Source organism: Microtus oregoni, unplaced genomic scaffold (genome assembly GCF_018167655.1).
Source record: "Microtus oregoni isolate MIOR12 unplaced genomic scaffold, Mior012 000007F_ref0000211, whole genome shotgun sequence".
NCBI lineage: Eukaryota > Metazoa > Chordata > Mammalia > Rodentia > Cricetidae > Microtus > Microtus oregoni.
The window spans coordinates 50733973-50758451 of record NW_024543066.1 but is presented as its reverse complement, the minus strand read 5'-3'; the positions used below and the strand labels follow the sequence as shown (position 1 = coordinate 50758451).

At 52.7% G+C, this 24479-nt stretch overlaps 2 protein-coding genes and 1 pseudogene across 2 annotated transcripts; 1 reads left to right on the top strand and 2 right to left on the bottom strand.

The window, feature by feature from the left end:
* The first annotated feature begins 6315 nt into the window (after positions 1–6315).
* Positions 6316–7979, top strand: Plcxd1 (phosphatidylinositol specific phospholipase C X domain containing 1). The gene is made up of 5 exons (XM_041656545.1): positions 6316–6397; positions 6682–6810; positions 6895–7050; positions 7280–7463; positions 7594–7979. The coding sequence occupies exons 1-5, from the start codon at positions 6362–6364 to the stop codon at positions 7824–7826; spliced, it is 738 nt and encodes a 245-aa protein (XP_041512479.1). The 5' UTR covers positions 6316–6361; the 3' UTR covers positions 7827–7979.
* A 1136-nt stretch (positions 7980–9115) lies between these two features.
* Positions 9116–16145, bottom strand: LOC121451116 (annotated as a pseudogene).
* Positions 16146–23305: 7160 nt separating this feature from the next.
* LOC121450904 (60S ribosomal protein L31-like) lies at positions 23306–23743 on the bottom strand. The gene has a single exon (XM_041656280.1). It carries the CDS (start codon positions 23696–23698, stop codon positions 23321–23323), a length of 378 nt encoding a protein of 125 aa, XP_041512214.1. The 5' UTR covers positions 23699–23743; the 3' UTR covers positions 23306–23320.
* Between the last annotated feature and the right edge of the window lie 736 nt (positions 23744–24479).

Sequence of the window (24479 nt, the reverse complement as noted above, 5' to 3'; positions counted from 1 at the left end):
AGGGGCTGTCCTGGAGCATGGCGGCCGACCTGGGTCCTCCCTCTGCCCACAGGCTTCTGTCTGCGCACCCTGGACCTGCCGGTGTCCAGGGTCACTTCCTGCTGCTTCGGGGGCCCCGACTATGCGGAACTGTACGTGACTTCGGCGGCGGAGGGGCTGAGCCCTGAGCAGCTGCAGCGGGAGCCCCAGGCGGGACACGTGTTCAAGGTGAGGGTTAGCTCCGTGAGGGCAAGCCCCGTATGTGGAGAAGCCCCGTGGAAGGGGAGCCCTGTGGGTGCACAACCCGATGGGAAGGGAGCCCCGTGGGAGGGCAGAGAGAGAGAGCTTGTCACGGAGGGGGAGGGTCTTGTGTCGTAGATGCCCCCATAGCTGCAGCGGTGGGTCTCCTGACCCACGTGTCCTCCGACTTCTGCTCAGTACCTACCCTCCCCTTCCCTTGCAGGTTTCGGGCCTGGGCATTTGCGGCCGCCCATGCTTTCCCTTCGTGGGCTGAGGTCTTAGGCACGTGCAACTGTGCCTCCCAGAAGGTTCGGAAGGCGCCTGTTGCTCCAATGTGGTAACGGTGACTCGCTCACCCCGTCCACTGCAACCTCAGTGTAACCTTCCGGAAGCGACACCTCCTCCTCTTCATGACCTTAAAATGCTGCTGTAATGTAAACTGACGTGTGTGTTTGTGGGCATGTTCATGTGGGTGGGGAAATGGGGTCACGGGTGATCACGGGTCCTGGCTGGTGGTGCACAAGGACTCTGTCACATGCAAAGCCCTGGCATGACCTGCACACTGGTGCACTCACCCAGGCGGAGGTGTGGCAGCCATGGCCTGTGAACACACGTCACAGGTGGGCAGGAGACCCACATATCTTCAGGTAGGGGATGGGTGGGAGCATCAAATGAGCAGCAGCTGGAGCCTCATCTAGACCTCCCACACGCTCACACATTACATGCACATGCTCACGTACACACAAAGTTACAGGCTTACAAGCACATGCATGCACAGGCACACATGGGCTTGTGCAAGCAGACATACACTCTTACATAGATACTCTCATCCACGCACACATACAGGCATGCACAGGCATGCACACATGCAGACACATTATACATGCACATAGGCGCTTGTACACATGCCCACTTTCCCAGGTGCGCACATTCATACTCTCATGTGTGCACACCCAGACTCACTGGTTCAGACCTGTCCTATGGTGAGCAGGAGTTCTGGGCTAGGGTCACCTGTGTCTGTGGCCCTCACTTGTGTGTCACGCTATGTCATGCTACCGAACAGGCTCTCCTCCCTCCCCCTTTCCCCTCCTTTCCCTCTCTGCTCTCTCCCTTTGTTAGTCCCACATGGCACAATTTCAATTATGTTTATGGCCCTGCACGTCCTAATTACAACACAAAAGAGAAATCAGTGTAAATCACACATGTCACGCCCACGAGCCCGTGTGTCAAGGCCTGACCTGGATTCTAGGCCCAAGAGATTGAGCCATTACAGGTTTCCTGTAAACCCTGGGACAGGGCCACTTAGCCTGTCTTGAAATGCAGCCCATGGAGCCCAGCAGCTGTGTCACGAAGGAGGGGGTCGTGGGGGTCTTCCGACCGCCAGAGCATGGGCAGTGTCACGGGGAGTCTCTCACCCAAGGGGCAGCTGTTGGGTATTGCACATATTTCTGGTGATTGACCCCTGCAGGGCAAGGTCCTTGTATCTAGACCTGGAACTCCCACTTCTTTGCTGAATAATTAGAAGACTTTTACAGTTGGAAGAAAAACATGAGAGAAATTTGTCAGTTTCACAGTAGCAAACACATCTGAGAGGTGTAGGGAGGGGGAGTGCAGAGAGGGATGGAGGGAGTGGTGTGGAGAGGGGTGTAGGGTGCAGGGAGGAGTGCAGAGAGGGATGGAGGGAGTGGTGTGGAGAGGGGTGTAGGGAGGGGGAGTGCAGAGAGGGATGGAGGGAGTGGTGTGGAGAGGGGTGTAGGGTGCAGGGAGGAGTGCAGAGAGGGATGGAGGGAGTGGTGTGGAGAGGGGTGTAGGGTGCAGGGAGGAGTGCAGAGAGGGATGGAGGGAGTGGTGTGGAGAGGGGTGTAGGGTGCAGGGAGGAGTGCAGAGAGGGATGGAGGGAGTGGTGTGGAGAGGGGTAGAGGGTGCAGGGAGAGGTACAGGGAGGGATGTAGGGTGTGGGGAGGGGTGTAGGGTGTGGGGACAGGGTGCACAAAGTGAGAAGTGCACAGGCCTCACCTCAACATGCCCCTTTTGTCCCTGGGGGTTTCACAATCCTGACCAGACAGGAATAGACATAGGTGGGTCCTTCCTGTTCTGCCGGTTCAGGGCGGTGAGGATACTCAGCAAGGTGACACAGAGTACACAGGAGAGTACTCAGAAGGGTACTCAGCACAGTTTGGCAGTCAGTACCCAGGAGGACTTAGATACCAGTACTGCACAGATCTTCAGCCTGTTTGCTTTTCAGTCAGCATTTACTAACTGTGATGTGTTGTGTATCTGATTAAATGGGGCTGGGAAGCCCATGCTGGGGGGAGACTCTTGTGCAATGGGAGGTCCATGCTGTGGGTTGTGGGGGAGACTCTTACTGCAGTGGGTAGTCACATCTGTGGGGGAACTGAGTGGCTCCAGTCTAGGGAACTAGGGAACTCTGCTGTTATCCACCTTGGGGCCTAGAACATAATGGAGTTGGTTTTGTCCTTTCCACTGTGGTGGGGAGACCCCGGCTGTAGGGGGAGACTCTTCTGCACTTTGGGCAGAAATGTTGCTTCACAGTCATGTGGGGCGGTTTCAGCCCCCCTTTCCCGCATTTCAAGTTTACCATGGGCAGACCCTTGGTCCCACCCTGGGCCCCCTTAAGTCCCTGGGCTGTGAGGACCAAGCAACCTCCTCCCCTCCCCTCCCTTCCTTTCCCCTTCCCTAGGACTTGGCAATCTGGGGTCAGGGTGAGGTCACCCGAGGGCAGCAGAATGAGGTATAACCCTATAGGACCACAGAACACATGGAACAGGGCCATTGACGTTTTCTGAATGTTTTAAGAGGAGCCCCTGGGGACACCCTGACTTGTTCTAAATGTTCTTAGAGCACCTAGGGGGAGCCCCTCAGGGACACCCATGAAGTGTTCTGGGAGTTCTAAGAGCACATAGGGGGTGGTAAGGCCCTCAGGAACACCAGTAACGTGTTCGGGAGGTTCTAAGAGCACCTGGGGGTAGCCCTTCAGGGATACCCATGGCATGTTCTGGATGTTCTAAACCTGTAGTGGGTGGGTGGGGTAGGGGGGCACAGGTGGAGCCCAAAGGGCAGGAGCAGACTGGACTCCTAGGACCTGCTGCACATACAATACAAACACCTGTCAGGCGGGGAGGGGGGTGACTGTGGCCATGAGACCAGAAGTTTGAGACCAGGACCATGGGACTTCAGAGTGGAGAAAGCCAGGGGAGGGGAGGGCGGGGAAACAAGAGGGGAAGGATAGGGAAGGCAGGGAATGGAAGGGGAAGAGAGAGGAGGGGAGGGAATGGAAGGGCAGGGGAAAGGAGGGGAGGACAGATTGAGTGGTGCTCAGCAACATCCCTGAAGAAGCTGTTGGAAGGGGCCCTAACTGTGCAGAAGGGTTGAGGATGCAGTGGTTCCTGAGCAGAAAGGCAGGTCGGCCCTGTCACATCACATGGAAGGAGGAGCGGGGGCCAAAGTGCAGATCAAACACCCACAGTGCAGTAGGGATTGCAACACTGGCTGTTTGTTCCCTGGGGCAGCTGGGTCAGCTGGGTCAGCGCCCAGCAGGTCTCCCCGCCTCAGGTCCCTCCTTGTCCCTATCACCCCTTAAGGCAGCCTGTGTGGCCATCCCTTGCTTACCTCTCCTTCCTCCAGACAAGAGCCTCCCCATGCCCTATCACCCTCAACCCTCCATCCAGATGGGCGGGTCACTGACTCCAGGTGGCTGGGAACTAGCCTGTACCCAGTGCAGAGCTTGGTGAGTGACAAGTGACACAGGGTGTCCTAAGGACACTGGCTGCCATGCCTTGTTCATCCCCCACTCCTGGGTGTCTTCCCCTGACTTGGTGTCCCCCCAGTTACTTCGGTATCCCCGAAACTGCTTCTGTGCCCCCCAAATGACCTCAATGCTCCCCCACTTACCCGGTGTTCTCCCCTCGCTGCATCCGTATCTCCCAACTACCTTGGCGTCCCTGTCTGCTGCTTCCGGTCCCCCAACATAGAAAGTGTGTCCACCCTCGGCTACCTCGATGCTCCCCACCACCCCCGCCATTGTGTTCCCCCTTCTGGGTGTCTCCCGCCTGCAACGTGTCCCCCAGGCTGATTCGTTGTCACCTAACTGTTGGCATGTCCCCTACTACCTCCCTGTACCGACGACCCTTCCCCTCCGTGTCCCCGGCTACTTCGTTGTCCCCCCCCCTCCCCATCTGTGTCAATGTTCTCTCTAGCTGCCTTCTGTCATGCAAACTGCCTTGGTGTTTGTTCCTCCTTCTGGTTACCCTGGTGTCCTGCCTGCATCTGATTCAATGTCCCTCCAGCTGCTCTGTGTCCCCTGACTACTCAGTGCTCCCTCTCCACTCCACATCGTGCCCCCAAGCCCCTGCTGCCTCTGTCCCCTTCTGTATCTCAGACACCGGCCTGGAGGGCCTCCCGAGGGGTTGCATACCCTGTGGAGTCAGCTCCGTCCAGGTTATACCAGCTCTGCTGGGAGCTCTGCCCTCCATCTGGGGTAGGAAGGCTGAGCCAGTCCTAGCTGGTTCAGTCGCCTGTACAACCCCCAGGCTGGCTCACCAGACAGACAGGGGCTGAAGGGGTGGGGTGGGGGGAGGGTATCCCTGGCTCAGGGCAGAAGAATGCAGGGACCTTCCCTTCATACAGAAGGCACACAACTATGTCCTGACTGCTTGTTGTCACCACAGCTACGCCCCTGTGGGGACCTTCCCTGCACAAAGTAGGTCACAGCCCCGAGGGATCATTCCTGCACACAGTAGGCACACAAATATGTCCTGAGTGTGCATGTCATCATCACGGCAGCCACACCCTCGCGGGGACACACCGGCCTGGTGTCCTCCCTCAAGTCCATTCTGCTAGTGAAGATCCAGGGAGGACAAGGACGGGCCTCAGGTCAGTGACTGAGTGGACAGGCGGGGGGGAGGAGGGGGGGAGACACAGAGAAAGGTCTTACTGTGAGAGAGCAGAGATTCCCTGATCCAGGGAGCCACATGGGGGGCTTCCAGGAAAGCAGGGGTTCCAACCCCACCTCCGAATGTCACATGTCCACAGTGGATGTCCTGTGTCCTGTGCTTCAAAGAGGGCACAGGGGACTTTAGTGGGGGGGGGGGGCTCAACCTTTTGTGTCCTACCTGGTAAACTGAGACAGGGCGGGTGGGGGCGGTACAGCCTGTATAGTAAGACAACATCTCCTTCTACAGAAGGGAAACTGAGGCGCAGCTCAACCGGCCTCACACACACTTGCCCTGTTCCCTGAAGCTGGGACCCTATGGATGGCCAGCTGAGCTGCAGCCACGCAGACTGGATGTCACAGTTGTGCCCGCGGCTGTGGGATGTCCCCCTGCACCACCTGTCCATCCCAGGTAAGGGCAGGCCTCACGGGAGGGATGAGGAGGGTAAGAAAAGGCCACGCTGGGAGGAGCGGTCTCACAGGGGGAGGAGGACCCACGCAGGGGCGGACCTGGCTGACTCTCTGTGCCCTGAAGAGAAGAGGACCCTTCATAATGACTAGAAAGGGGATCTGGAGGCTGACATCAGGACAGGAAAGCGAACCAGGATGACATCAAGACAGGAAAGAGGACCGCGAGACAAGGACTTCACGCCGTGGATGTTGACACACGGGGGGTCTGGGCGATGCTTCACTCTCAGGGCAAGCTTCTGTGTCCCTGTGGTGTCCTCCATACCGCGAATGGAGCACATGCGGCTGTCTGGAAGCCTTTGGGTTCTCAGAGATTCAGACAAGAGGCCCTGGAGGCAAGAATCAAGCGCTTGTGCTCCAGGACAGAAGGGGTAGCCCCCAGTAAAGTTTCTAGGAGGGTTGAAGGAGCTGGGAGGACGTGAGCGGGACACGGGAAGCCTGGGTTGTCAGAGACAAGGCCCTATGACCTGCGTGGGTGGTCGTGGGTAAAGAGGGGTCGTGGAGAAGGAGGACAGACAGACAGAAGGACAGACAGAAAGAAAGACAGAGCCCTCGAGGGACTCCGTGCAGACCTTAGGACGGGCACAAGAGTGCAAGGGCTTTGAAGTGCGTCTGTCCTCAGGGAGCCATGACACCATGACATACTGCCTGAGCAGGAAGTCCCCAATCTCCAGGTCAGAGTCTCGGCTGCTTCACCTACTGGGGCGGGTCGCGCCCTGCATTATGGGGCCCATGGTGTTGAGATGGTCAGTCACACAGGTGAGTGGGGCGTGAGAGAGGGCCCAGGCAGTATGTGATGGACAGGGCGAAGGGGGACAGGGTGGGGAATGGAATGGGACTGAGTCCCAGTGGCAGGATTAGGGTCCTGATGATGGGCAGGGTGTGGGGAGGGAACTGAGAGTCCCTGGGGCAGGTGATAGATAAGCAGGGGGAGGAGACTGTGAGTCCCGGGGTGCTGTTCAGGTTTTTGGGTGTCCTGGGGTGCTGTGCACGGTGGTCACGATGACACCCAGGAACGAACCCCAACCCGCCGTCTGCTCCAGACTCTGGACGTGAAGCGGCAGCTGGACGCAGGGGTGAGGTACCTGGATCTGCGGATTGCACACATGCAGGGCGGCTCTGAGAAGAATCTGCACTTTGAACACATGATCTACACCACTGCGTTGGTGGAGGTGGGGGTGAAGACCAGGAGAAGGGGGAGTGGGGGGAGGGGCGGAGACTAATGTATGTCATCATGTGTCCTTTGACATCTCCAGGACACCCTCACAGAGATCTCCGAGTGGCTGGAGTCACACCCCCATGAGGTCATCATCCTGGCCTGCAGAAACTTTGAGGGGATGACAGGAGACTTGCATGAGTACCTCATAGACTGCATCAAGAACATCTTCGGGGACTCACTGTGTCCGCGCGGGGTGAGAAGGAGGATTGTGAGGATTGTGGGGATCAGGGTGAGGAAGGCATGGGCACGTGGGGGTCAGGTGAAGAGGGCATGGGAAGTTGATGTCATGGTGAAGATGGCATGGGCACATGCAATAAGGAATTCGTGGCCGCCCAGGGCATGGGTGCGTGGCCTCGAGGGTGTGTGGGCCCTTAGCTGTCCAATCCTCAGTTTCACTCAACCTGTTCCTCACTCCCATGCAGGACATCCCTACGCTGCGGCAGTTGTGGGCACATGGCCAGCAGGTGATTGTGTCCTATGAAGATGAGACCTGTGTGGGTCGCCATGCAGAGCTGTGGCCTGGGATCCCTTACTGGTGGGGAAACCAGGTGAAGTCCCAGGCGCTGCTGCAGTACTTGGAGACCATGAGGAGCTGCGGTCGCCCAGGTGCCACCTGGGACATAGCTGGAGGGGCACTGATGTCACTTGTCAGTCAGATAGGGATGGGGGTCTGTGAGGATGTCATCTGTCAGTCATGCACTGGGATATCACCCCACCCTTCCCCCTTCCCCTGCAGGTGGCCTGTTTGTGGCTGGCATCAATCTCACAGAAAACCTGCCCTATGTCCTCTCGCACCCATCCGGGTCCCTGGAGATGCTGACACGGCCCAACCTTCAGCTCCTCATGGCGTGGGTGCGAGCACAGCAGCCAGGGCCCGGATCAGGCTGCACCAACATCATCGCTGGGGACTTCGTGGGCTCCAACAGCTTTGTGGGTGAAGTCATTGGGCTCAACCAGAAGCTGCGGTGACAACAACCCGAGAGCAGGGGCAGGGTCATGGGGGTCACAGTCAAAAGGATCACGGAGGTCAGAGTCACTGATCTCTCCTGTCATCCCCTAGAAAAACCTGAGGCCCATGTGAGTCAGTCTGTGCCACATCCTGGTCACTCTGGTCACACTCCATTGTCCATGGAGGTCACATGACCTGTCACCTGCATCACCTGGGGCACTGGGTGCCTCTGTTCATTAAAACATTCAGAAGCCAAATGTGTGCAGCAGTGTGTTTATCTATTATAGCCCAGGCTAGACTTTCATGGGGAAATTTTTGCAGCATCTCCCATAGCCCAGCTAGGACTGGCCCAGCCTTCCTACCCCAGATGAAGGGCAGAGCTCCCAGCAGAGCTGGTATAACCTGGACGGAGCTGACTCCACAGGGTATGCAACCCCTCGGGAGGCCCTCCAGGCCGGTGTCTGAGATACAGAAGGGGACAGAGGCAGCAGGGGCTTGGGGGCACGATGTGGAGTGGAGAGGGAGCACTGAGTAGTCAGGGGACACAGAGCAGCTGGAGGGACATTGAATCAGATGCAGGCAGGACACCAGGGTAACCAGAAGGAGGAACACCAAGGCAGTTTGTATTTTTACAGTGTCTCTTGTAGCCCAGGCTAGACTCTTACAGGTAAGATGCAGGGAACAGCCTTGGACTCTGATCCTCTGGCCTCAGTTTACACAGGGCTAGGACACTGGGAACCCCAACTGAGCCATATCCCCAACCACTGAGATATAAGAACCCTACCCACTGAGTTGCATCACCTCCATGGTGGTAATTCCCACCATCTCATACACAAACGTAACAGGTGACTCATCATGACCCTGTGACCTCAGTATTAGTGTATTTTCAGGTCAGAGGGTTAAAAGGCCTCCTCACCCTACCTCCACCCCCTGAAGGTGGATCCCTCCCACCCACTCAGCCTGCAGGGATGCTGCTGTGAAGTCTGTAGCTGAGAGGATGGACACTGGCTATGAGGCCCGACCTGGCTAGGGAGTGGAATGTGGCTTCAGGTGTGTCTGTCCATCTCCCTCGCGGACCCTCCTGGCACCACTGTGCCCGGGGTAGCATCCCACAGTGTCCTGCAGCTGCCCCATCCCAGAACATGGAGGGGCAGAACACAGGGGTTGGGGGAAGAGCTGTGGGGGGAGCAGTGTTCAGCCACAGCACCATTTTCAAACTATCCCTATCCCTCCCTTCCCACATGGCATGGACCCTCCCCTCCCCTTCCCCAGTGACACAGAACCCACAGAGTCCACACATCGCCAGGTAAAGAGAGGGAACAAAGTGCAAATTCCGCTTTAATGAGCTGCCAGTCAGTCTGGGAGGGAGGAAGGGACAGGACTATTATGTGGCCATGACTTCCCATATCAGGTCCTCAGTCCATCTATGCAGTTGTCACTTAGGAATCAGCTGGGAGGAAGGGACAGGACTACATGGGGTCATCCACAAACACCCTCCCACGAGCTGAATCCACATCTGGTCCTGGTTGTCACTCAGGGAACAGCTGGGAGGGAGAAAGTGGTGGGACAACACCATGGCCACAAGCTGTATCCACACCCCACTCCAGGCTGTCACTCAGGAAACAGCTTCCAGAACCGGCCATAGGTGTCTTGGCTAATGATAACGGTCATATGGGCGGTGTCAGTCTTGGGCAGCTCCTGCACCTGCTACACCTTGGCCTCCTTGTACTGCCAGTTGCAGAGGGACCACTGTGGTGCATTCTGGGAAGCGTGCTGATGTCAGCGTGGTGCATGGTGATGAGCAGAGGGTGGTGCAGGCTGGGAAGCCAAGTTAACATCAGCATCGTGCAGACTGGGAAACAGTGCTGACAAGTGGGGAGACAGCACCATCTGTGAGGAGCATGATGGGAAATGTGCTGGCATATGCGTGGTGCATGCTGGGAAGTGTGCTGACATCAGCATAGTGCATGCTAGGAAGCATGTTGATACCGGGACATGTCCGTGGCAGGGAACCAGCTGCATATGTGTATGTGACAGCCCACTGCCCAAGCACCCTGTGACTCACCAGAGCTGGGGTCTCCCAAGCTGTAAACAGAGGGTGAGCACCCGCCATCCAGTAGCCTGCAGAACGGATTCCTCCAGCGTCGCCTTCAGCTTGTCTAGCCCATGGCCCAGGAGTGCAGACATGGCCAGGATGCAGGGTCCTGGGAGGCTGTAGCTATGTGGAAGAGGCTCAGTGGATAAGAGGAACCATGGGGTTATGTGGACATGTGTGGTGTAGATAGGTGAGTTGAGGACAGGTGCAGTGAGCACAGCTGTAGTGAGGACAGGTGAGGTGAGGACAGGTGCGGTGAGCACAGCTGCAGTGAGGACAGCTGCAGTCAGGTGAGGTGAGGTGAGGACAAGTGCAGCAAGGACAGGTGAGGTAAAGACAGCTGTGATGAAGACAGTTATAGTGAGGGCAGCTGCGGTTAGGACAGGTGCAGCGAGGACAGGTGCGGTGAGGACAGGTGCAGCGAGGACAGGTGCAGTGAGGACAGGTGCAGTGAGGACAGGTGCGGTGAGGATAGGTGCAGTGAGGACACCATGAAGATTCCTGCAGTGTAAACAGTGACACACACGCCTCCCCTGCCCCACTCACCCGGGAACCAGATCCATCTTGTTGTAAACTTCCAACATGGAGTTCAAGAGTGTCTTGTCTACACTGAAGCTGCAGTGTAGACAAGACTATGGCCTCTGTTGCTCCATGTTGGGGTAGCTCATGTCCCTCACATGCAGGATAACATCCTGTGAGGGGGGGGAGCAGTCAGGGGCCGAAATGTCATAGGGAGGGGTGGCAGGGGACGAGGAAGTGTTAGCCTGAGGAACACCAAGGATACCAAGTCCACATGGAGGGCAGATCCCAGGACATCTGGCCTACACAAAAGGCGGTTCCAAGGATACCAATCGATGCAGACACATGGATACCCACCAAATGGACCACATCCTCCAGCGTGGTGAACGACTGGATCAGGCTGCGTGACAGCTGTAACAGAAAGCCATGTAGATGACGGGCATGCACGAGGGCAGCAACCCCGTGTGTGCCGTGACATCTAGGGTTGTGAACAGATGGTCACACAGTTGCATGGTGGCCTCCCCGGTCAGGGCCTTGATGAGTGTGGTTTTCCCTGGAGGGAACATGATGATGTGAGAATGGGAAACACACACTGTATCCTGGGGACCCTCCCATGCATGAGATGTAGGTAATTGCATTCCAGGGACCCTTCCACATGTATCCTGTGCTGATATGTGGGTCCTGCACCCTGGGGACCCTCCCATGTGTGCCCTGTCCTGAGATGTGGGGCTACACCCCATGGACCCACATACGCATATCCAGTGCTGAGATGTAGTGCTGCTGCTTGGGGACCCTCACCACAGTTAGTGTAGCTGACGACAGACACAATGGGGAACTTGTGCTGCAAGCACACTCCGTCTTAGCACGCCCTGACCTTTGCCTCCTTCTCCTTCAGTGCCCATTGGCATAGCTCCGTGGATGACTCTCCTGTGGACATGGATATGCAAACTGGTATGTAGGAGCCAGATGCAGGTGGTCCTAGAAGTGTGAGTATCAAGGGACCCAGGTGAAGGGGGTACTCTGTGGGTGTACCCCACTGCATGTAGCTGGTATGCCCCACTGGACATTATGTAACTGGTGTTACCCACTGTGACAGCTGGGAAACTCTGCAGCTGGTTGGCTGGTGTTCCCACTGCCCTGGACTGTGTTCCCCACTGGAGGCCATGTGGCACCCTCACCTGACCCCATGATGTACCGTAAGCCCCTTCCTTGCTGGTCTAGCTGGTCTAGTCGGGCAGACCCGCTGTTCAGGGTAGACCTGGGATAAAAATACATGCTTAGTAGGTATCACTTAGTGAGTGTTAGCACTCAGATCCTGAGGTCAGGGCCAAGCCCTCCTAGGGCACAGTGGACAGGATAGGGTGTTAACCACCAAGGGGTATGCAGGTTTCTCTGTATGAAAGGGGATGTGGAGATGAGGAGGAGGTGTGGGGTGAGGAGAGGCATGGGATGAAGATGAGTGTGTGTTGTCTGGGTTTCTGTTCTGCCTGGTTTCTGTCCTCCCACCAGGTTCTACAGCAGTTTAGCCACAAAGAAAATCACACAGAGGTCTATACTAATGATAAACTGATTGGCCCATTAGCTCAGGCTTCTTATTAACTCTTATAACATATATTAGCACATTATTCTAGTATATGTTAGCCACATGGCTCAGTACCTTTTTCAGCAGAGCAGGTCACATCTTGCTTCTTCAGTGTCTAGACAGAACTCCAGAGAGAACTTCCCTCTTCTCAGAATTCTCCTGTTCTCATTGACCCACCTCTACTTTCTGCCTGGTTGTCCCACCTATACTTCCTGCCTGGCTACTGGCAAATCAGCGTTTATTTAAGACACAATTGGACAGAATATAGATAATTGTCCTGCACCAAGTGTGGGGTGGCCTGCCTGACCAGGGGTTGTAACGATTTCAGCCACATAAGGCTGATACTTCCGGGTTCTAGGATTCATGCAGGTGCAGACAAGCCCTCAGGCAGAAGTGCCTAATGGCCCCCAGGGATGTTAAAGGGCCTCATATGATCCATGTATGTCTCAGCACATATGTGAGCCCCATCATTGGTGTATGACGGAGCCACATCAACCCCCTGTGTGTATGAGCTAGGAAGCTTTTAAAAGCTGGATGCACCATCTTCCTCCCTCTCTCTGCACACTGATTTCCCAGGCTTGTGCATGCCCCCTCTAATAAACTCCTAAGCGTGCTGGTTGAGTGTCCTGTGTTTCCTTCTCATTTTTGCCAGGTAATCTCGTTGGTGTCATGAGACTTGGGAGGCTCTCCCACCCCGAGCCCCTCTCCCAGGGTCAGGATCTGGAACAGGGTATTTTTTTCCACAACAACCACGTGTTCCATATACCTGAGCACTACTTCTCTGCACACCGCCAGCTTCAATTGATGAGTTTCCCCATTCTGGTCAGCTTAACCATTTCTCTGAACCCAAGGAATTTACTGTTGAGCTTCCAGAAATCTGGTGTTCCTAGAAATGGGGTGATAATCCCCAACCACAGTCTCTAAGGCTACGGTTGAGCCCTTTGCTAACATTCATCTCTGAATTGCTTTCCTTAGCTAAAATCATGTTTGGACGGTCCAGGGTCAGTCTTCCTGAAATGGGGGCCCAGGGTCCTTCAGATTCTGCTTTCTCTTTTTTTTTTCTTTTTCTCCCCAGCCATGAAAGGCAGCACAGTGAGACCTCTGACCTCTCTGGCTTCCAAGTCATCCCAACCGGATCCAGTCAGGCTGTAGCACCCCACCTGTAGGCAGAGGATGCTCTCCCACAGGTCCTGCGGTATTTGCCGCTGATTTACACCCCACCTATAAAGGGAGATGTCCCGTTATAGGCCTTGTGGTTTCACCTATGAGTAGCAAGCCATCCAAGCCCATCAATCCAGTCTCCCCTCTGTGATGCCTTTTAGAGACCCTGAAACCCCAGGTCTTAATGCCCTACTTACAGATTCCCAAACTTGTCCATCTCTGCTTTTTTTAAAAAAAAAAAAATGGCCTTGTTACAATTTAGATAAGAATCTGAAGTGGCTGCCTAATGGCACCTTTGATCCTGATACTCTACAGGAGCTTTCTAACTACTGTCAGCTGTCAGCATATAGGCAAATGGAAAAAGATTCCTTACATCCAAGCCTTTTACTATCTAAGCTCTAAGCCTAAGCCCTGTTCTTGCAAGTTGTTCATCTGCTCACATGGTCCTGACTATGCCATCTGAACCGGAAGAACCCTCCACTTCCACTGAGGACTCAGCTCAGCAGGCAGCTATCCCCATTCCTTCAACTCCTACCCCCATTCCTAAAGTCCCTACCCCTGTTCCTTTAGCTCCTAATGCCACTCCTCCAGCGCCTACCCCTGTTCCTTCAGCTACTGCTCTGGGCTCTGCAAAGGAATCCATACCTTCCCTACCTCAGCAGACAGACACTTCTGCTCCTTTACTTTCCCCTACCTTGCCACCTCCCTCCACTTGCTCTTCAGCTCTCTCTTCCCCCCACTAACTACTCCATCAGCCCCATTGGATCATTTTTCCCTTATCATTTATGGTCTCAAGAACCTATGGGAAATTCCCCCCTCCACTCTCCCTCCAAAAAGAAAACCCTCTATCTTCCATCTTGGGACTCTCTTCCCTTAATTACCTGGATCTAACATTTTTTCAGACATAATTTTCTGTTCAGCATCTTGCGAGGTCCAAGCTGCCAGCCAGCCAGTTAGTTCCACAGAGCCCGGAAAAAAACACAAAACTAATCAGCTGCCCCAGAATGTGGTCAAGCATCTCAACTCTCTGGCGCCCACAAAATCAGCATGAAGCAGTCACAAGAGACCTTACAATGCCCCATTCCCACCCATTAAAGACCAAAAACTCCCCAAATTTTTATAATAAACAAAAGGGTACAATGTAATGATTTCAGCCACATAGAGTTGATACTTCTGGGTTCTAGGTGCCATGCAGGTGCAGACAAGCCCTCAGGCAGAAGTGCCTAATGCCCCCGGGGATGTTAAAGGGCCTTGTGTGATCCACAGATGACTCAGCTAAGCCCTTGCACGCCTGCATGAGTTCCATCATCTGCCTATGAAGTAGCCACATCAACCCAATGTGAACATGTGCTAAGCTGCTTTTAAAAGCTGAACGTGCCATCTTCCTCCCTTTCTCTGCACACTGACTTCCCAGGCCTCTAATAAACTCCTAAGTGGGTTTGTTGTGTGTTCCATGTTTTCCTTCTCACTTGCTCCAGGTAATTTCAGGGGTGATCCACCAGAGCAGGAGTGAATCTCCACCAGTGCCAGCTGCAGCCAGGCCTTCCTGGTGTGGGCATTACAGCAGAATATGTGCAGGACAATAGTGAATCTGTCCAACACATGGACACCCCAAGCAGTCTGCAGGGTCTTCTGCCAGGAAATGGGAAACAGGGGTCAGGGGAAGGGGTGAGGTTGGGACAAGGTGCCAGGAGACAGGAGAAGGGGTGAGGCTGGGACACAGGAGTCAGCATGGGGGAGTCAGGGTCCTGGGGTCAGAGGAACAGATGAGGCCAGGACACAGGTCAGAGACCTGGGCATAAAGAAAGGGGTGAGACTGGGACTTGGGGCTCAGAGGGAGGGGTGAGGTTGAGAGACAGGAGCATCAGGGGATGCAGGGACAGTGGAAAGGATGAGGATGGGATATGGGGTCAAAGGAAGGGGTAAGGTCAGGACACCAGAGTGTGGGACCCAGGGGCAGAGGGGAAAGGGCTGAGGCTGGGACATGGGGGTCAGGGGAAGGGGTAGAGTTGACACACATGGGGTCACAGGTCACAATCACACACTCCATACCTTGGTCAGAGCTGTCATCCTCTCCACGTTCAGAAACACACACATGATGTCCACAGATTCCTTGGTCTTCTCTGAGGAATAGGGAAGGGTCTGTCAGGCGCAGGCAAATCTGGGAGTGCATATGCTACATACAGAGGGAGGCACACGCATGTGCACATGAGGACCACACACACGCTACACACAGAGGGACAAACATGCATGTGCATGGTGAAAACCACACACAAGCTACACGGAGGGATGCACAGGCATGTGCATGCTGAAGAACACTGTAACACTGCACAGCGGAAAGCACACACATGCACAAAGAGGGAAATACACACAGAGGGAACATACACACATTCACATAGCAAGAACATACAAGCATACACAGGCACACCAGGTTGGGCATGGGGCGTGTCACATGAAGGGGCGGGGCTTACTCACCCGTCAGCTGGGTAGTTTCCCTTGCCAAAGACAAACTTGCTGTCTGGGTACCCCCATGTGCACCACCAGGGTCCGCACCACCGACCAGCCGTGTAATGCGCGCACCAGCGCGGCGGCCTCGCCACCTGACACTTTATGAGGGGGCAGGCAGAGGGTAGATGGCGTCCTTCGGAGCTGCAGCTCACATGGACCATGGGGAAGCTCGGAAGGACCCTGGGGCGGATTGGATGGATCCCAGGGAGGCTGGCACACACTAACCCCTTTTGCCCCATCACAAACTCCTTCCCACGCTGATGCCCATAGTAGTTTCGCTGTCCCCTGGTGCGTCCACACCACCTTTCTTTCTCCTCATACCTCCCCTTCTGCACCCCTGCCCAGTCAGCCTGTCTTCTCCCGCCCCATTCCTTCCTTCCACTGACCTGTGTTCCGCCTATGGTCCCTCCCTGTCCCGCCATTCCTGGTCCCGCCCCCTCCCTTGCGCTCACCTGTGTCGTGCGCCTACCTTCCCTCCGGGCCCGCTGAGCGGCAGCGGTTCCGGTCTCAGAAGCTCCTCCTCCTCCTCCTCCTCCATCTCCTCCTCCTCCTCCTCCTCCTCCTCCTGCTCCTCCATCTCCTCCTCCATCTCCTCCTCCTCCTCCTCCTCCTCCTCCTCCTCCTCCTCCTCCTCCTCCTCTTCCTCCTCCTCCTCCTCCTCTCCATCCTCCCCCACCACCCCGGCCCCGCTCTCCCAGCTGCGGACGTGGGAGCCGCTCCTAACTCCGCGGCAGGGGCTCCGGATGTCGGCGATGATTGCGCGGACCCGCCGCGGCAGCACGGCTGGCATAGCGAGGGGCCAGGCTGCGGCTAAGCAGGAGCCTGAGCCAGGGTAGCAAGGCAGTGCGCGTGGCCACCATTCAGGAGGCCTGACCGGAAAAGAGGGGCGGTGCCTGGAGTGGGAGTAGCTGGCAGGGGCGGGGCCAAAGGGGGCCAGGATGCCGCGGAGGTACCGGGAGTGACAGGAGAGGCGGGGCCTGAGGGGGTGGGACGAGCAGCAACTCCGCGATTAAGCAAGAACCTGAGCCCAGGAGGACGTGCCGGGTTCAGGCTCGGTGGGGACTGGGGCTGGGCCGTTAGGGGTAGGGCGAGCGACCTGGGCTAGGAGCTAGAGCCAGAGTCTGGCACGAACAGAGGACTGGAGGCGTGAGCACTCAAAGGCGGCGGGACGGGGCTCCCAGCGACTGCCCCAGAGATCGGCTTCTGTTTGGCGGACAGCGGGTCCCAGCCTGCACGCGACGGTTCCAGTCCGGTCCGGGGTAAAGGATACCTACCAAATCCAGGAGACTTGCCTACAACAAAGGGCTGGGGACTGACGTAACCCGCTGTGTGGTACATAGGACATGCATATCCTTAGCCCCAGCTGCAGTGCAGTCCCACAGACGCTTGCCACAACCAAGGTGATGTATTTGTGCGTGTGTATTAGGGTCTCACGCTCGGTACCTCAGCTGAGGTGACGTGTGTGTGTGTGTGTGTGTGTGTGTGTGCGCGCGCGCGTATATGTGCGATGTTTATATGTGGGTATGTGTGGTATGTGTGTGCGCACTTGGGGCTGAGCGAAGTGGTGTGTGTGTGTGTGTGTGTGTCTCGCTCGGGGCCGTTTTTGTGGGGCTCAGTCACGTCCCTCAAATGGGTTCCTGGCACAGAACTCGGGTGACGGTTGACCGTGTGCATTTAGCTGCGGAGACGCTGATCCATCTCCTGACTGTGTTGCCCATGTTACATATGAGAGTTAGACTGTGTGCTGCCCCATGTCACACATGAGCTTCTAACTGCGAACATCTGACAGAATATGGAGTGACACACACGGGCCACAGATGGTCATAGACAGTGGAACCAGGACCTGCCCACTTGTTCTGTGTCTTTTTTTCCTCCTCTGAGATCAGGAACCACACCAAGTCTATGTAGCTGATTTTCCCATCCTGCTGCACCTTCTAGCCTGTGTGGAGGTCAGGGAACATGAGGCCTCTCATGGGGTTTGGATAACTGCTAATAGAGAAGCCCCACTTATCACTCATAGTGACGAAACCACCCACTGACAGTAACGTGACCGCCCACCACCAACATTGACATGTGTAGTAATAGGGGCTGCGGGGATGCGTCCCCGGTACCCGGCCGCCCCCACGGCTATCTTTACCCAAAATAATTACACGGAAACTGTATTCTTTTAATCACTGCTTGGCCCATTTCTATCTAGCCTCTTCTAGGCTAATTCTCACATATTAATTTAGCCCATTTCTAATCATCTGTGTTGCGCCCCTAGGTGCGCTTACCAGGAAGATTCTAGCCTATGTCCATCCTGTGTCGGAGCTTCATAGTGTGCGTCTGCCCAGGAGCCAGGAGCATGGCGTCTCTCTCAGGCGTCTGCTTTCAAGAGGAGAGCTGTGGAGTCTGAGCTCACTTCCTCTTCCTCCCAGCGTTCTGTTCTGTTTACTCCTCCCACCTATCTTCTAACCAATAAAATGGGCCAAGGCAGTTCCTTTATTAGCCAATGACCTTCCTCCATCAGACATGGGACGTGTAGCCCAAACAGCAGCAACGGGGCAGAAGGTATCACATTTTCCATGGCCTTGGTCACGTGATGGAGACCAGAGACCATGACACTGACACTGACTCTGCGTGAACACCCCACCCCCACCCCGCCACTTACTGGACCTCACATGATGCAGCACAGAAGCACCTACCACATCATGGTACCTGAGAAGATCCTGTCAATCATCTTGGAGGAGATGACAGCACGAAGAGCCAGTCAGGGTGGTGTTTACACCTGATGGCTGGGACCTGGCTCTGCCCCACCTCTCCCTGTCATTCCCCTGGCCTCCACCCCAGGGCCTGCCCCTTCATCCCTGAGCACAGCCCCTCTATCCCAGGCCCCACCTCTCTATCAAAGTACTACCTGAACCCTGCTCTCTTCCAATAGCTCTGCCCTCCACCCCATAGTTCCGCCCCTTGATCTGACAGCCCCACCTCTTCATCCATTAGCTCTGCCTCTCCATCCCTGAAGCCTACACTCTACCCCAGGCCCCACCTCTCCATCCCACAATCCTTCTCTCTGCCTAAGACTCTGCCCCTCAACTGGCAACTCCACCCCAGACCCCACCCTCGCCAGCTCAGGCCCCACCTTTCACCTCACAGCCCTACAACCCCACCCTCTGCCCCACGGCTCCACTGGAGGCACTGTCCTCACCCCAGGCTCCACCCCACCAAAGCTCACTGTGGTCTTTGTGCAGCATCCAAGTCCCTATACTTCTGAGCCCCACCCTCACCTGAGGTTCCACCTACGTCCCTACTGAAGCCTTTCCAGGTCAAGCGCATCAAAGAACAGGTCATGACCTCTGTAGAGTTTCCAGAACTTGCAGTAGTTGACGTAGAAGTGCTCTTAGGAAAAGAAATTGGTCAGTTGGGTGATGTCAGGCTTTTCTTCCAGCAGCGCCATATTCTGTAAGAGGTGCCACAGTCAGCCATGCCCTCTCACATTTTCCATGGGGACCAGGGGTGTGTCTCTGCTTGGTGGACAGGAAGTTCAAAGGGGGTGCTGTTCCATAATGCAGGCCATGCCCTTCCACGTGGTCCACTTAGACTGTGGGTATGTCCACTCTGGGTGACCAGGAAGTTCACAGATGGCCTGCCCCCTAAGGCCTTCACACATAGTGCGGGAGTAGGTAGGATCTTGTAGGCCACACCCCTACCAGCAGACCATGCTCCCCACACACAGAGGAAGTAGAACCTGGGAGGCCCAGCCTACAGTTCAAGGCCTCACATAGGGAGGGAGAGTAGGAAGATCCTTGGAGGTCCCACCCCTGCTACAAACAGAAGAATTATTCAGTAATTAAAAACCACTTTCATTTCACAAGGCAACTAATCAGAGCCAAGATGGATATTTAAACCAAGATGCAGGTCAAATTGACATTATTGTCTTCTAAATTAAGTGGTTATTTTTGCTGTAGATTTTTCCCTATAGCTGATTCCCTTCTGTTACAAATTTGGGGATTCCCACATTTCAGACCTATTTGATCATTTACTGAATACTGACTTTCCTATACTTTGGGGTTTACTGATTACACTTCCCTGACTATGTGTGAAGACAGCTTCCCACTGCCAGGCTTTTCTTTCTCCTATGTAAATGCAGGGATCTGCCTTCCTGCAATTACTTTTATTGACAGGCAATTGGTCAGTGTTTAGGGTGCAGGCAAAAGCATTCATTTAAGATATTCCCAGATATCCAAGCACATAGAATTACCTCTTACTCAAAGTTGTTCATTCATAGCTGCTCAGAAATTTAGAAAAAAAATAAGCATACCCTCGCCTTCATCTCAATTTACTGATGATTTTATTTCAGGAAATGTGCTGCTTGTGTTCTACTCTCAGAGACAGCAAAAGAAATAATTAACTATTTGCCCACACCCCAGAGAAAGACATCCTTCCCACTGGTAACACACTGGCAATCAGAGTGGCTGATAAACATCATACCCAAGATCTGATAATTTTGAGTGCTTGGTTTTCTCTTTGTTTTTACTGCTTAGAGCAAAGGTGTAAACTTCAGATCTAAAAGGCCCTTAGAACTTGCAGCATTTGGTGAATGCGCTAATAGAGCAAGGGTCATAACTTCCCCTGTTTGTTACATATGTTTCCTGGTAACCCAATACTATCTATGCATGCTGGAAGAAAAAAGGGACACACTGAGTAAAAAAACAATCCTTGACTTATTTGTAACTGAACCGAAAATTAACTTTTTAACCCTTTAACCATTGAAGATGTGGTGTAGCACACCAGTCTCCCCTTCTACAACTCCCTGATGATTTAATGTCTTTCTTAATTACCTTTCCTCTATCTTAAGGAGTTCACTGGATGTACACTAAGCCACTCCTACCTTTGAGCCAAGAACCACAGATTTCTGTTTGTAAATCCTCATCTATCTTTTATAGCACTAAAGAATTCCAGTCCTGAACCTGACTAAGGCTGGGTAATTGATGATAATAAGGGTGTATAAAACTGTGAACATTTTTAACAAAAAAGAACATTTAAAAAGACATGCTGAAGAAGAATCACATATGAGTTATTTCATTTATCCCCTCAGATTTCTTTAGCAATTTTTCCTTCAGCAGCTATAATGCCTTAGCTGAACCTTAAAGGTTGGAACCCCAAGGACCCCACTTGTTTTTATTAAGTACAATTAAAATTCAGACTACATCTGCTACATCTGGTGCTCATCTTTGGGGGTAATGATTCACAAAAAATCCACTGGTCTGTGACTTTATAGCTACCTACATAGGCTGGAAATACACATGACCAGAGTCACCACCCTGTCTGCGAGGTTTTCCTTCCCTCTCTCCTGGTGGGCTTTCCCTGGTCCCCCTTCTTGGGCTGCTGCCAAACTTCAAGGTAGCTGCCTTGAAATCTGGTCAGGCTTTTATTGTTCTGTGCAGCAGCAACAAGCCTCACATCTTTATCAACAGCAGCAGCAGGATTTGGTGAGAAAACTGGGAATTTCTAAAGGGAAGAATTAGCTAAAAGAGAGTTTTTCACAAGTTAAAATATGGGAAACACAATTATGACAGACAAAGGTAGGTCTGTGTATGATTATGCAATGCATGATTTAAAATTGGAACAATTAAATGAAGGGATAATCAATTTAACTGGGATTGGTATAATGTTAATTATTATTTTGATAATTCTTGTCTTTTTGATAATTCTTGGTTCATCTCTTAAAAAGTTGCTTGATGTGAGTGCCAAGATACAGCCCTTAAAATAATTAATAAAACAGATTATAGATATTTAATTCCAGACAGACAAATTTAAAGAACCAATTTCAGCATTGCATTTAAGTTTAGAGAGGAACAGCCTAAGGTTTTCAAACAACCAGCCTTAATATATGCAATAACCTTGTAAGAATTGACAAATGATAGAGACTTTGTAAGAGCTGATTGGAGTCCTGTGGATAGAGGCTTTGTAAGAGCTGGTTGGACTCCTGTGGATAGAGGCTTTGTAAGAGCTGGTTGGACTCCCATGGCCATTTTAGATTTAAGGAGATTCAAGGAAGTGATAGTTTCACGTGGCATGCATTCACTGTTAGCATTCAGGCACACCTTGGCCCTGTCCCTTGGGAACCTGGCACAGTGTGTCACCCTTCTGTGCATGTCAAACTGTTCCCAGACTGTCTGCAGGTGCAAAAGTCCCTGTAAGAGACAAGCCCCACCTACTCCTGCTCTCTTCTTGCTGTTTTTCTGAAGAGGCAAGCAGGTCTCAGCTTCTTTCTCTTTCTCTTCCTCTCCCCACCCCTTTCCCTTCTCTCATTAAACTGCACTCAGGCTTTGTCTGCATGGTGTATTTGTCTTTTACCCACATGGGACCTGCTAATGGTCCTTCCTCATTCTGTAATTATAGCACTGGTGTCTGACTTGATCAGGCTCTCTCTGTGTTCCCTCTGCCCAAGGGCAGGTTGCCTGAGGCATGCAGGTATCCTAGACATGGATGAATAGCCCATTTTCAAACTCCCCATCTCCTGGGATCCCACACAGCACTGGCTACTGCCAAGAGGGCTATGACTGGTCCCACAATCACCTTTGGCATTTTCCACAAGTGAGCATTCTGTGTCCTAGCATCCCCTCATTGGGTGGTCCCTTTATTCCTTGGCCCTATGGGTCTTTCGGGATACTGCATTTCTTTGGCTTCATGCCTTTGGGCTATGGCCCTATTTCAGCTTTGTGCCTTTTGCTTCATGCCTTTGAGCTTAGTGCTCCAGCCCTCATTCTTTTGGTTGATGAACCATGGAGTGACCTCTCTTTCTACCTCACTTGTGAGAAACAAACCAGCAAAAAGTATAAACCCATCCACTCCTCTGGGATGCCCTTTAAAAAAAACCTAAAACCTTTTCACTTAATGGCATGTGTAATGTCGTGTGTAAAGGTTCCTAGACTCACTCACCTCTGTAATACTAACACCGAATGGAACCTTTCCAACTACTGCCAATGAACAGGTAAATGGAAGACAATTGGAAGGTGCCATCTTTACTAAGGACAACCACATGACTGCTGTAATTTTGCTTAAGGTTAAAGGAGATGCTTCACCACCATCTTGACTAAGGGCAAGAAGGACAAGACAGGTGACCTAGTCATCATCTTTGCTAAGAGTACTTTTTGCATGTCCCACCTTTTCCTTATGTTTTTTCTGTAAATTCCTCTTACTGACTGTTGCATAAAGTGTGTTTGTGCAGCAACACGCTTTTTGGCAGGGCCTGCCAGAGCCCTCCATACAGAGCCCTTTATGCAGGGATCCTCTCTGTCTATAACAGATCTACTCTCCCCTACCTGTAACAAATCTGCCTTGCCTTTCAGTGCCAACTGCTGGGCCTGCCATGTGGGACTCCACATTTTCTTCTTATTTTAGTCAACTCCTGTTTAATGTGTGCATTTATGCATGTGACTTTTTTTTTCTTGAAAAAAAATCAAAACCACAATTGATTTTTATGAAAAGAACACATCACACAATCCCGATTTCCCAAGTACCCAAAGCAGCAATTAAATAACTCCCAACAATACTCCTTAGACCCTATTCTAAACACTACCAAAAATTCCCCCAGTGGGGCAAACAACAAAAAGAAAAACCAAAACCTGAAGGCTGTTCTCCAACTTTATTTGAGATTCAGTAGGTTAGTTCTCATCCACATTGACTGTCTGTAGATTTTTGAATGTGGTAACAGGCTCGTAAGTTACCAATGTGTAGAGTTTGTTTGGTGAGTCCTCATCCTCATTACGTTTTCTGGACAAACGTACCCGGATACGATATGGAACATTCCTTATTTCTTTGGCCCAGACGGCTTTATTGAGCCTAGTATCAATCCGCACATCTGGAGTCCCCATCTCCTTCATGGCAAATTTCCGGATTTCTTTAAGTGCCCTAGGAGCACGCTTCTTAAAGCCCACGCCATGGATGCGCTTGTGAATGTTGATGGTGTATTCTCGGGTCACCACCTCGTTGATGGCAGAACGGCCCTTCTTCTTCTCGCCACCCTTCTTTGCGGGAGCCATTCTGCCGGGCCCAAGCTGGAAAGGACGGGCGCGAGGGATTGTGGGAAGGAAAGCCACTTCGCGAGTATCTGTATGTGACTTTTGATTTAACTTTATGTGTGAATGTAAGCTAGCTTTAACTCTGTGTGTATGCAACTTAAATCAACTGCGCATATGTTAATATAATTACTGTTTTAAAATGTTTAAACAGTCCTAATGAGCACTGTTCATTGTACCTCTTTCTAGACTAAGAAAAAAAAGTCTCAAATACTTTAAATTGATATGTATTTTTAAAGATGATAAAAATATATGGTTAATGTGATTTCATTGCTTTAAAATATATTCCATATAATGATAAAATTTTATTTTATGTGCATTGGTGTTTTCTTGCATGTATGTCTGTGTGAGGGTGTTGGATCCACTGGAACTGAAGTTACAGACAGCTGTGAACTGCCATGTGGGTGGTGGGAATTGAACCCAAGTCATCTAGTTGAACACCCAGTCCTCTTAACCACTGACCCATCTCTTCAGCCCATAATGATAAAAATTTAAGGTTATAAAGATCTATTTCAGATTAACTAAAGCTAACTTAGAGATTTACACTACCCAACACATCTTGAAAGCTGTACTTTCTAATAAAAAATCCTCAAATGCTCAGAGTTCTAGAGAATGTGCCATTTAAATTTTTATTATTAAAAAGGCTTTTCACAGCAGAGACATGGGTAAGCTTCTGGTAACTATTTTGGCCAGCGGGATACAAACGGTGGTCCCTGGTAAACCTAGGGGAGAGGAATGGAGGGTA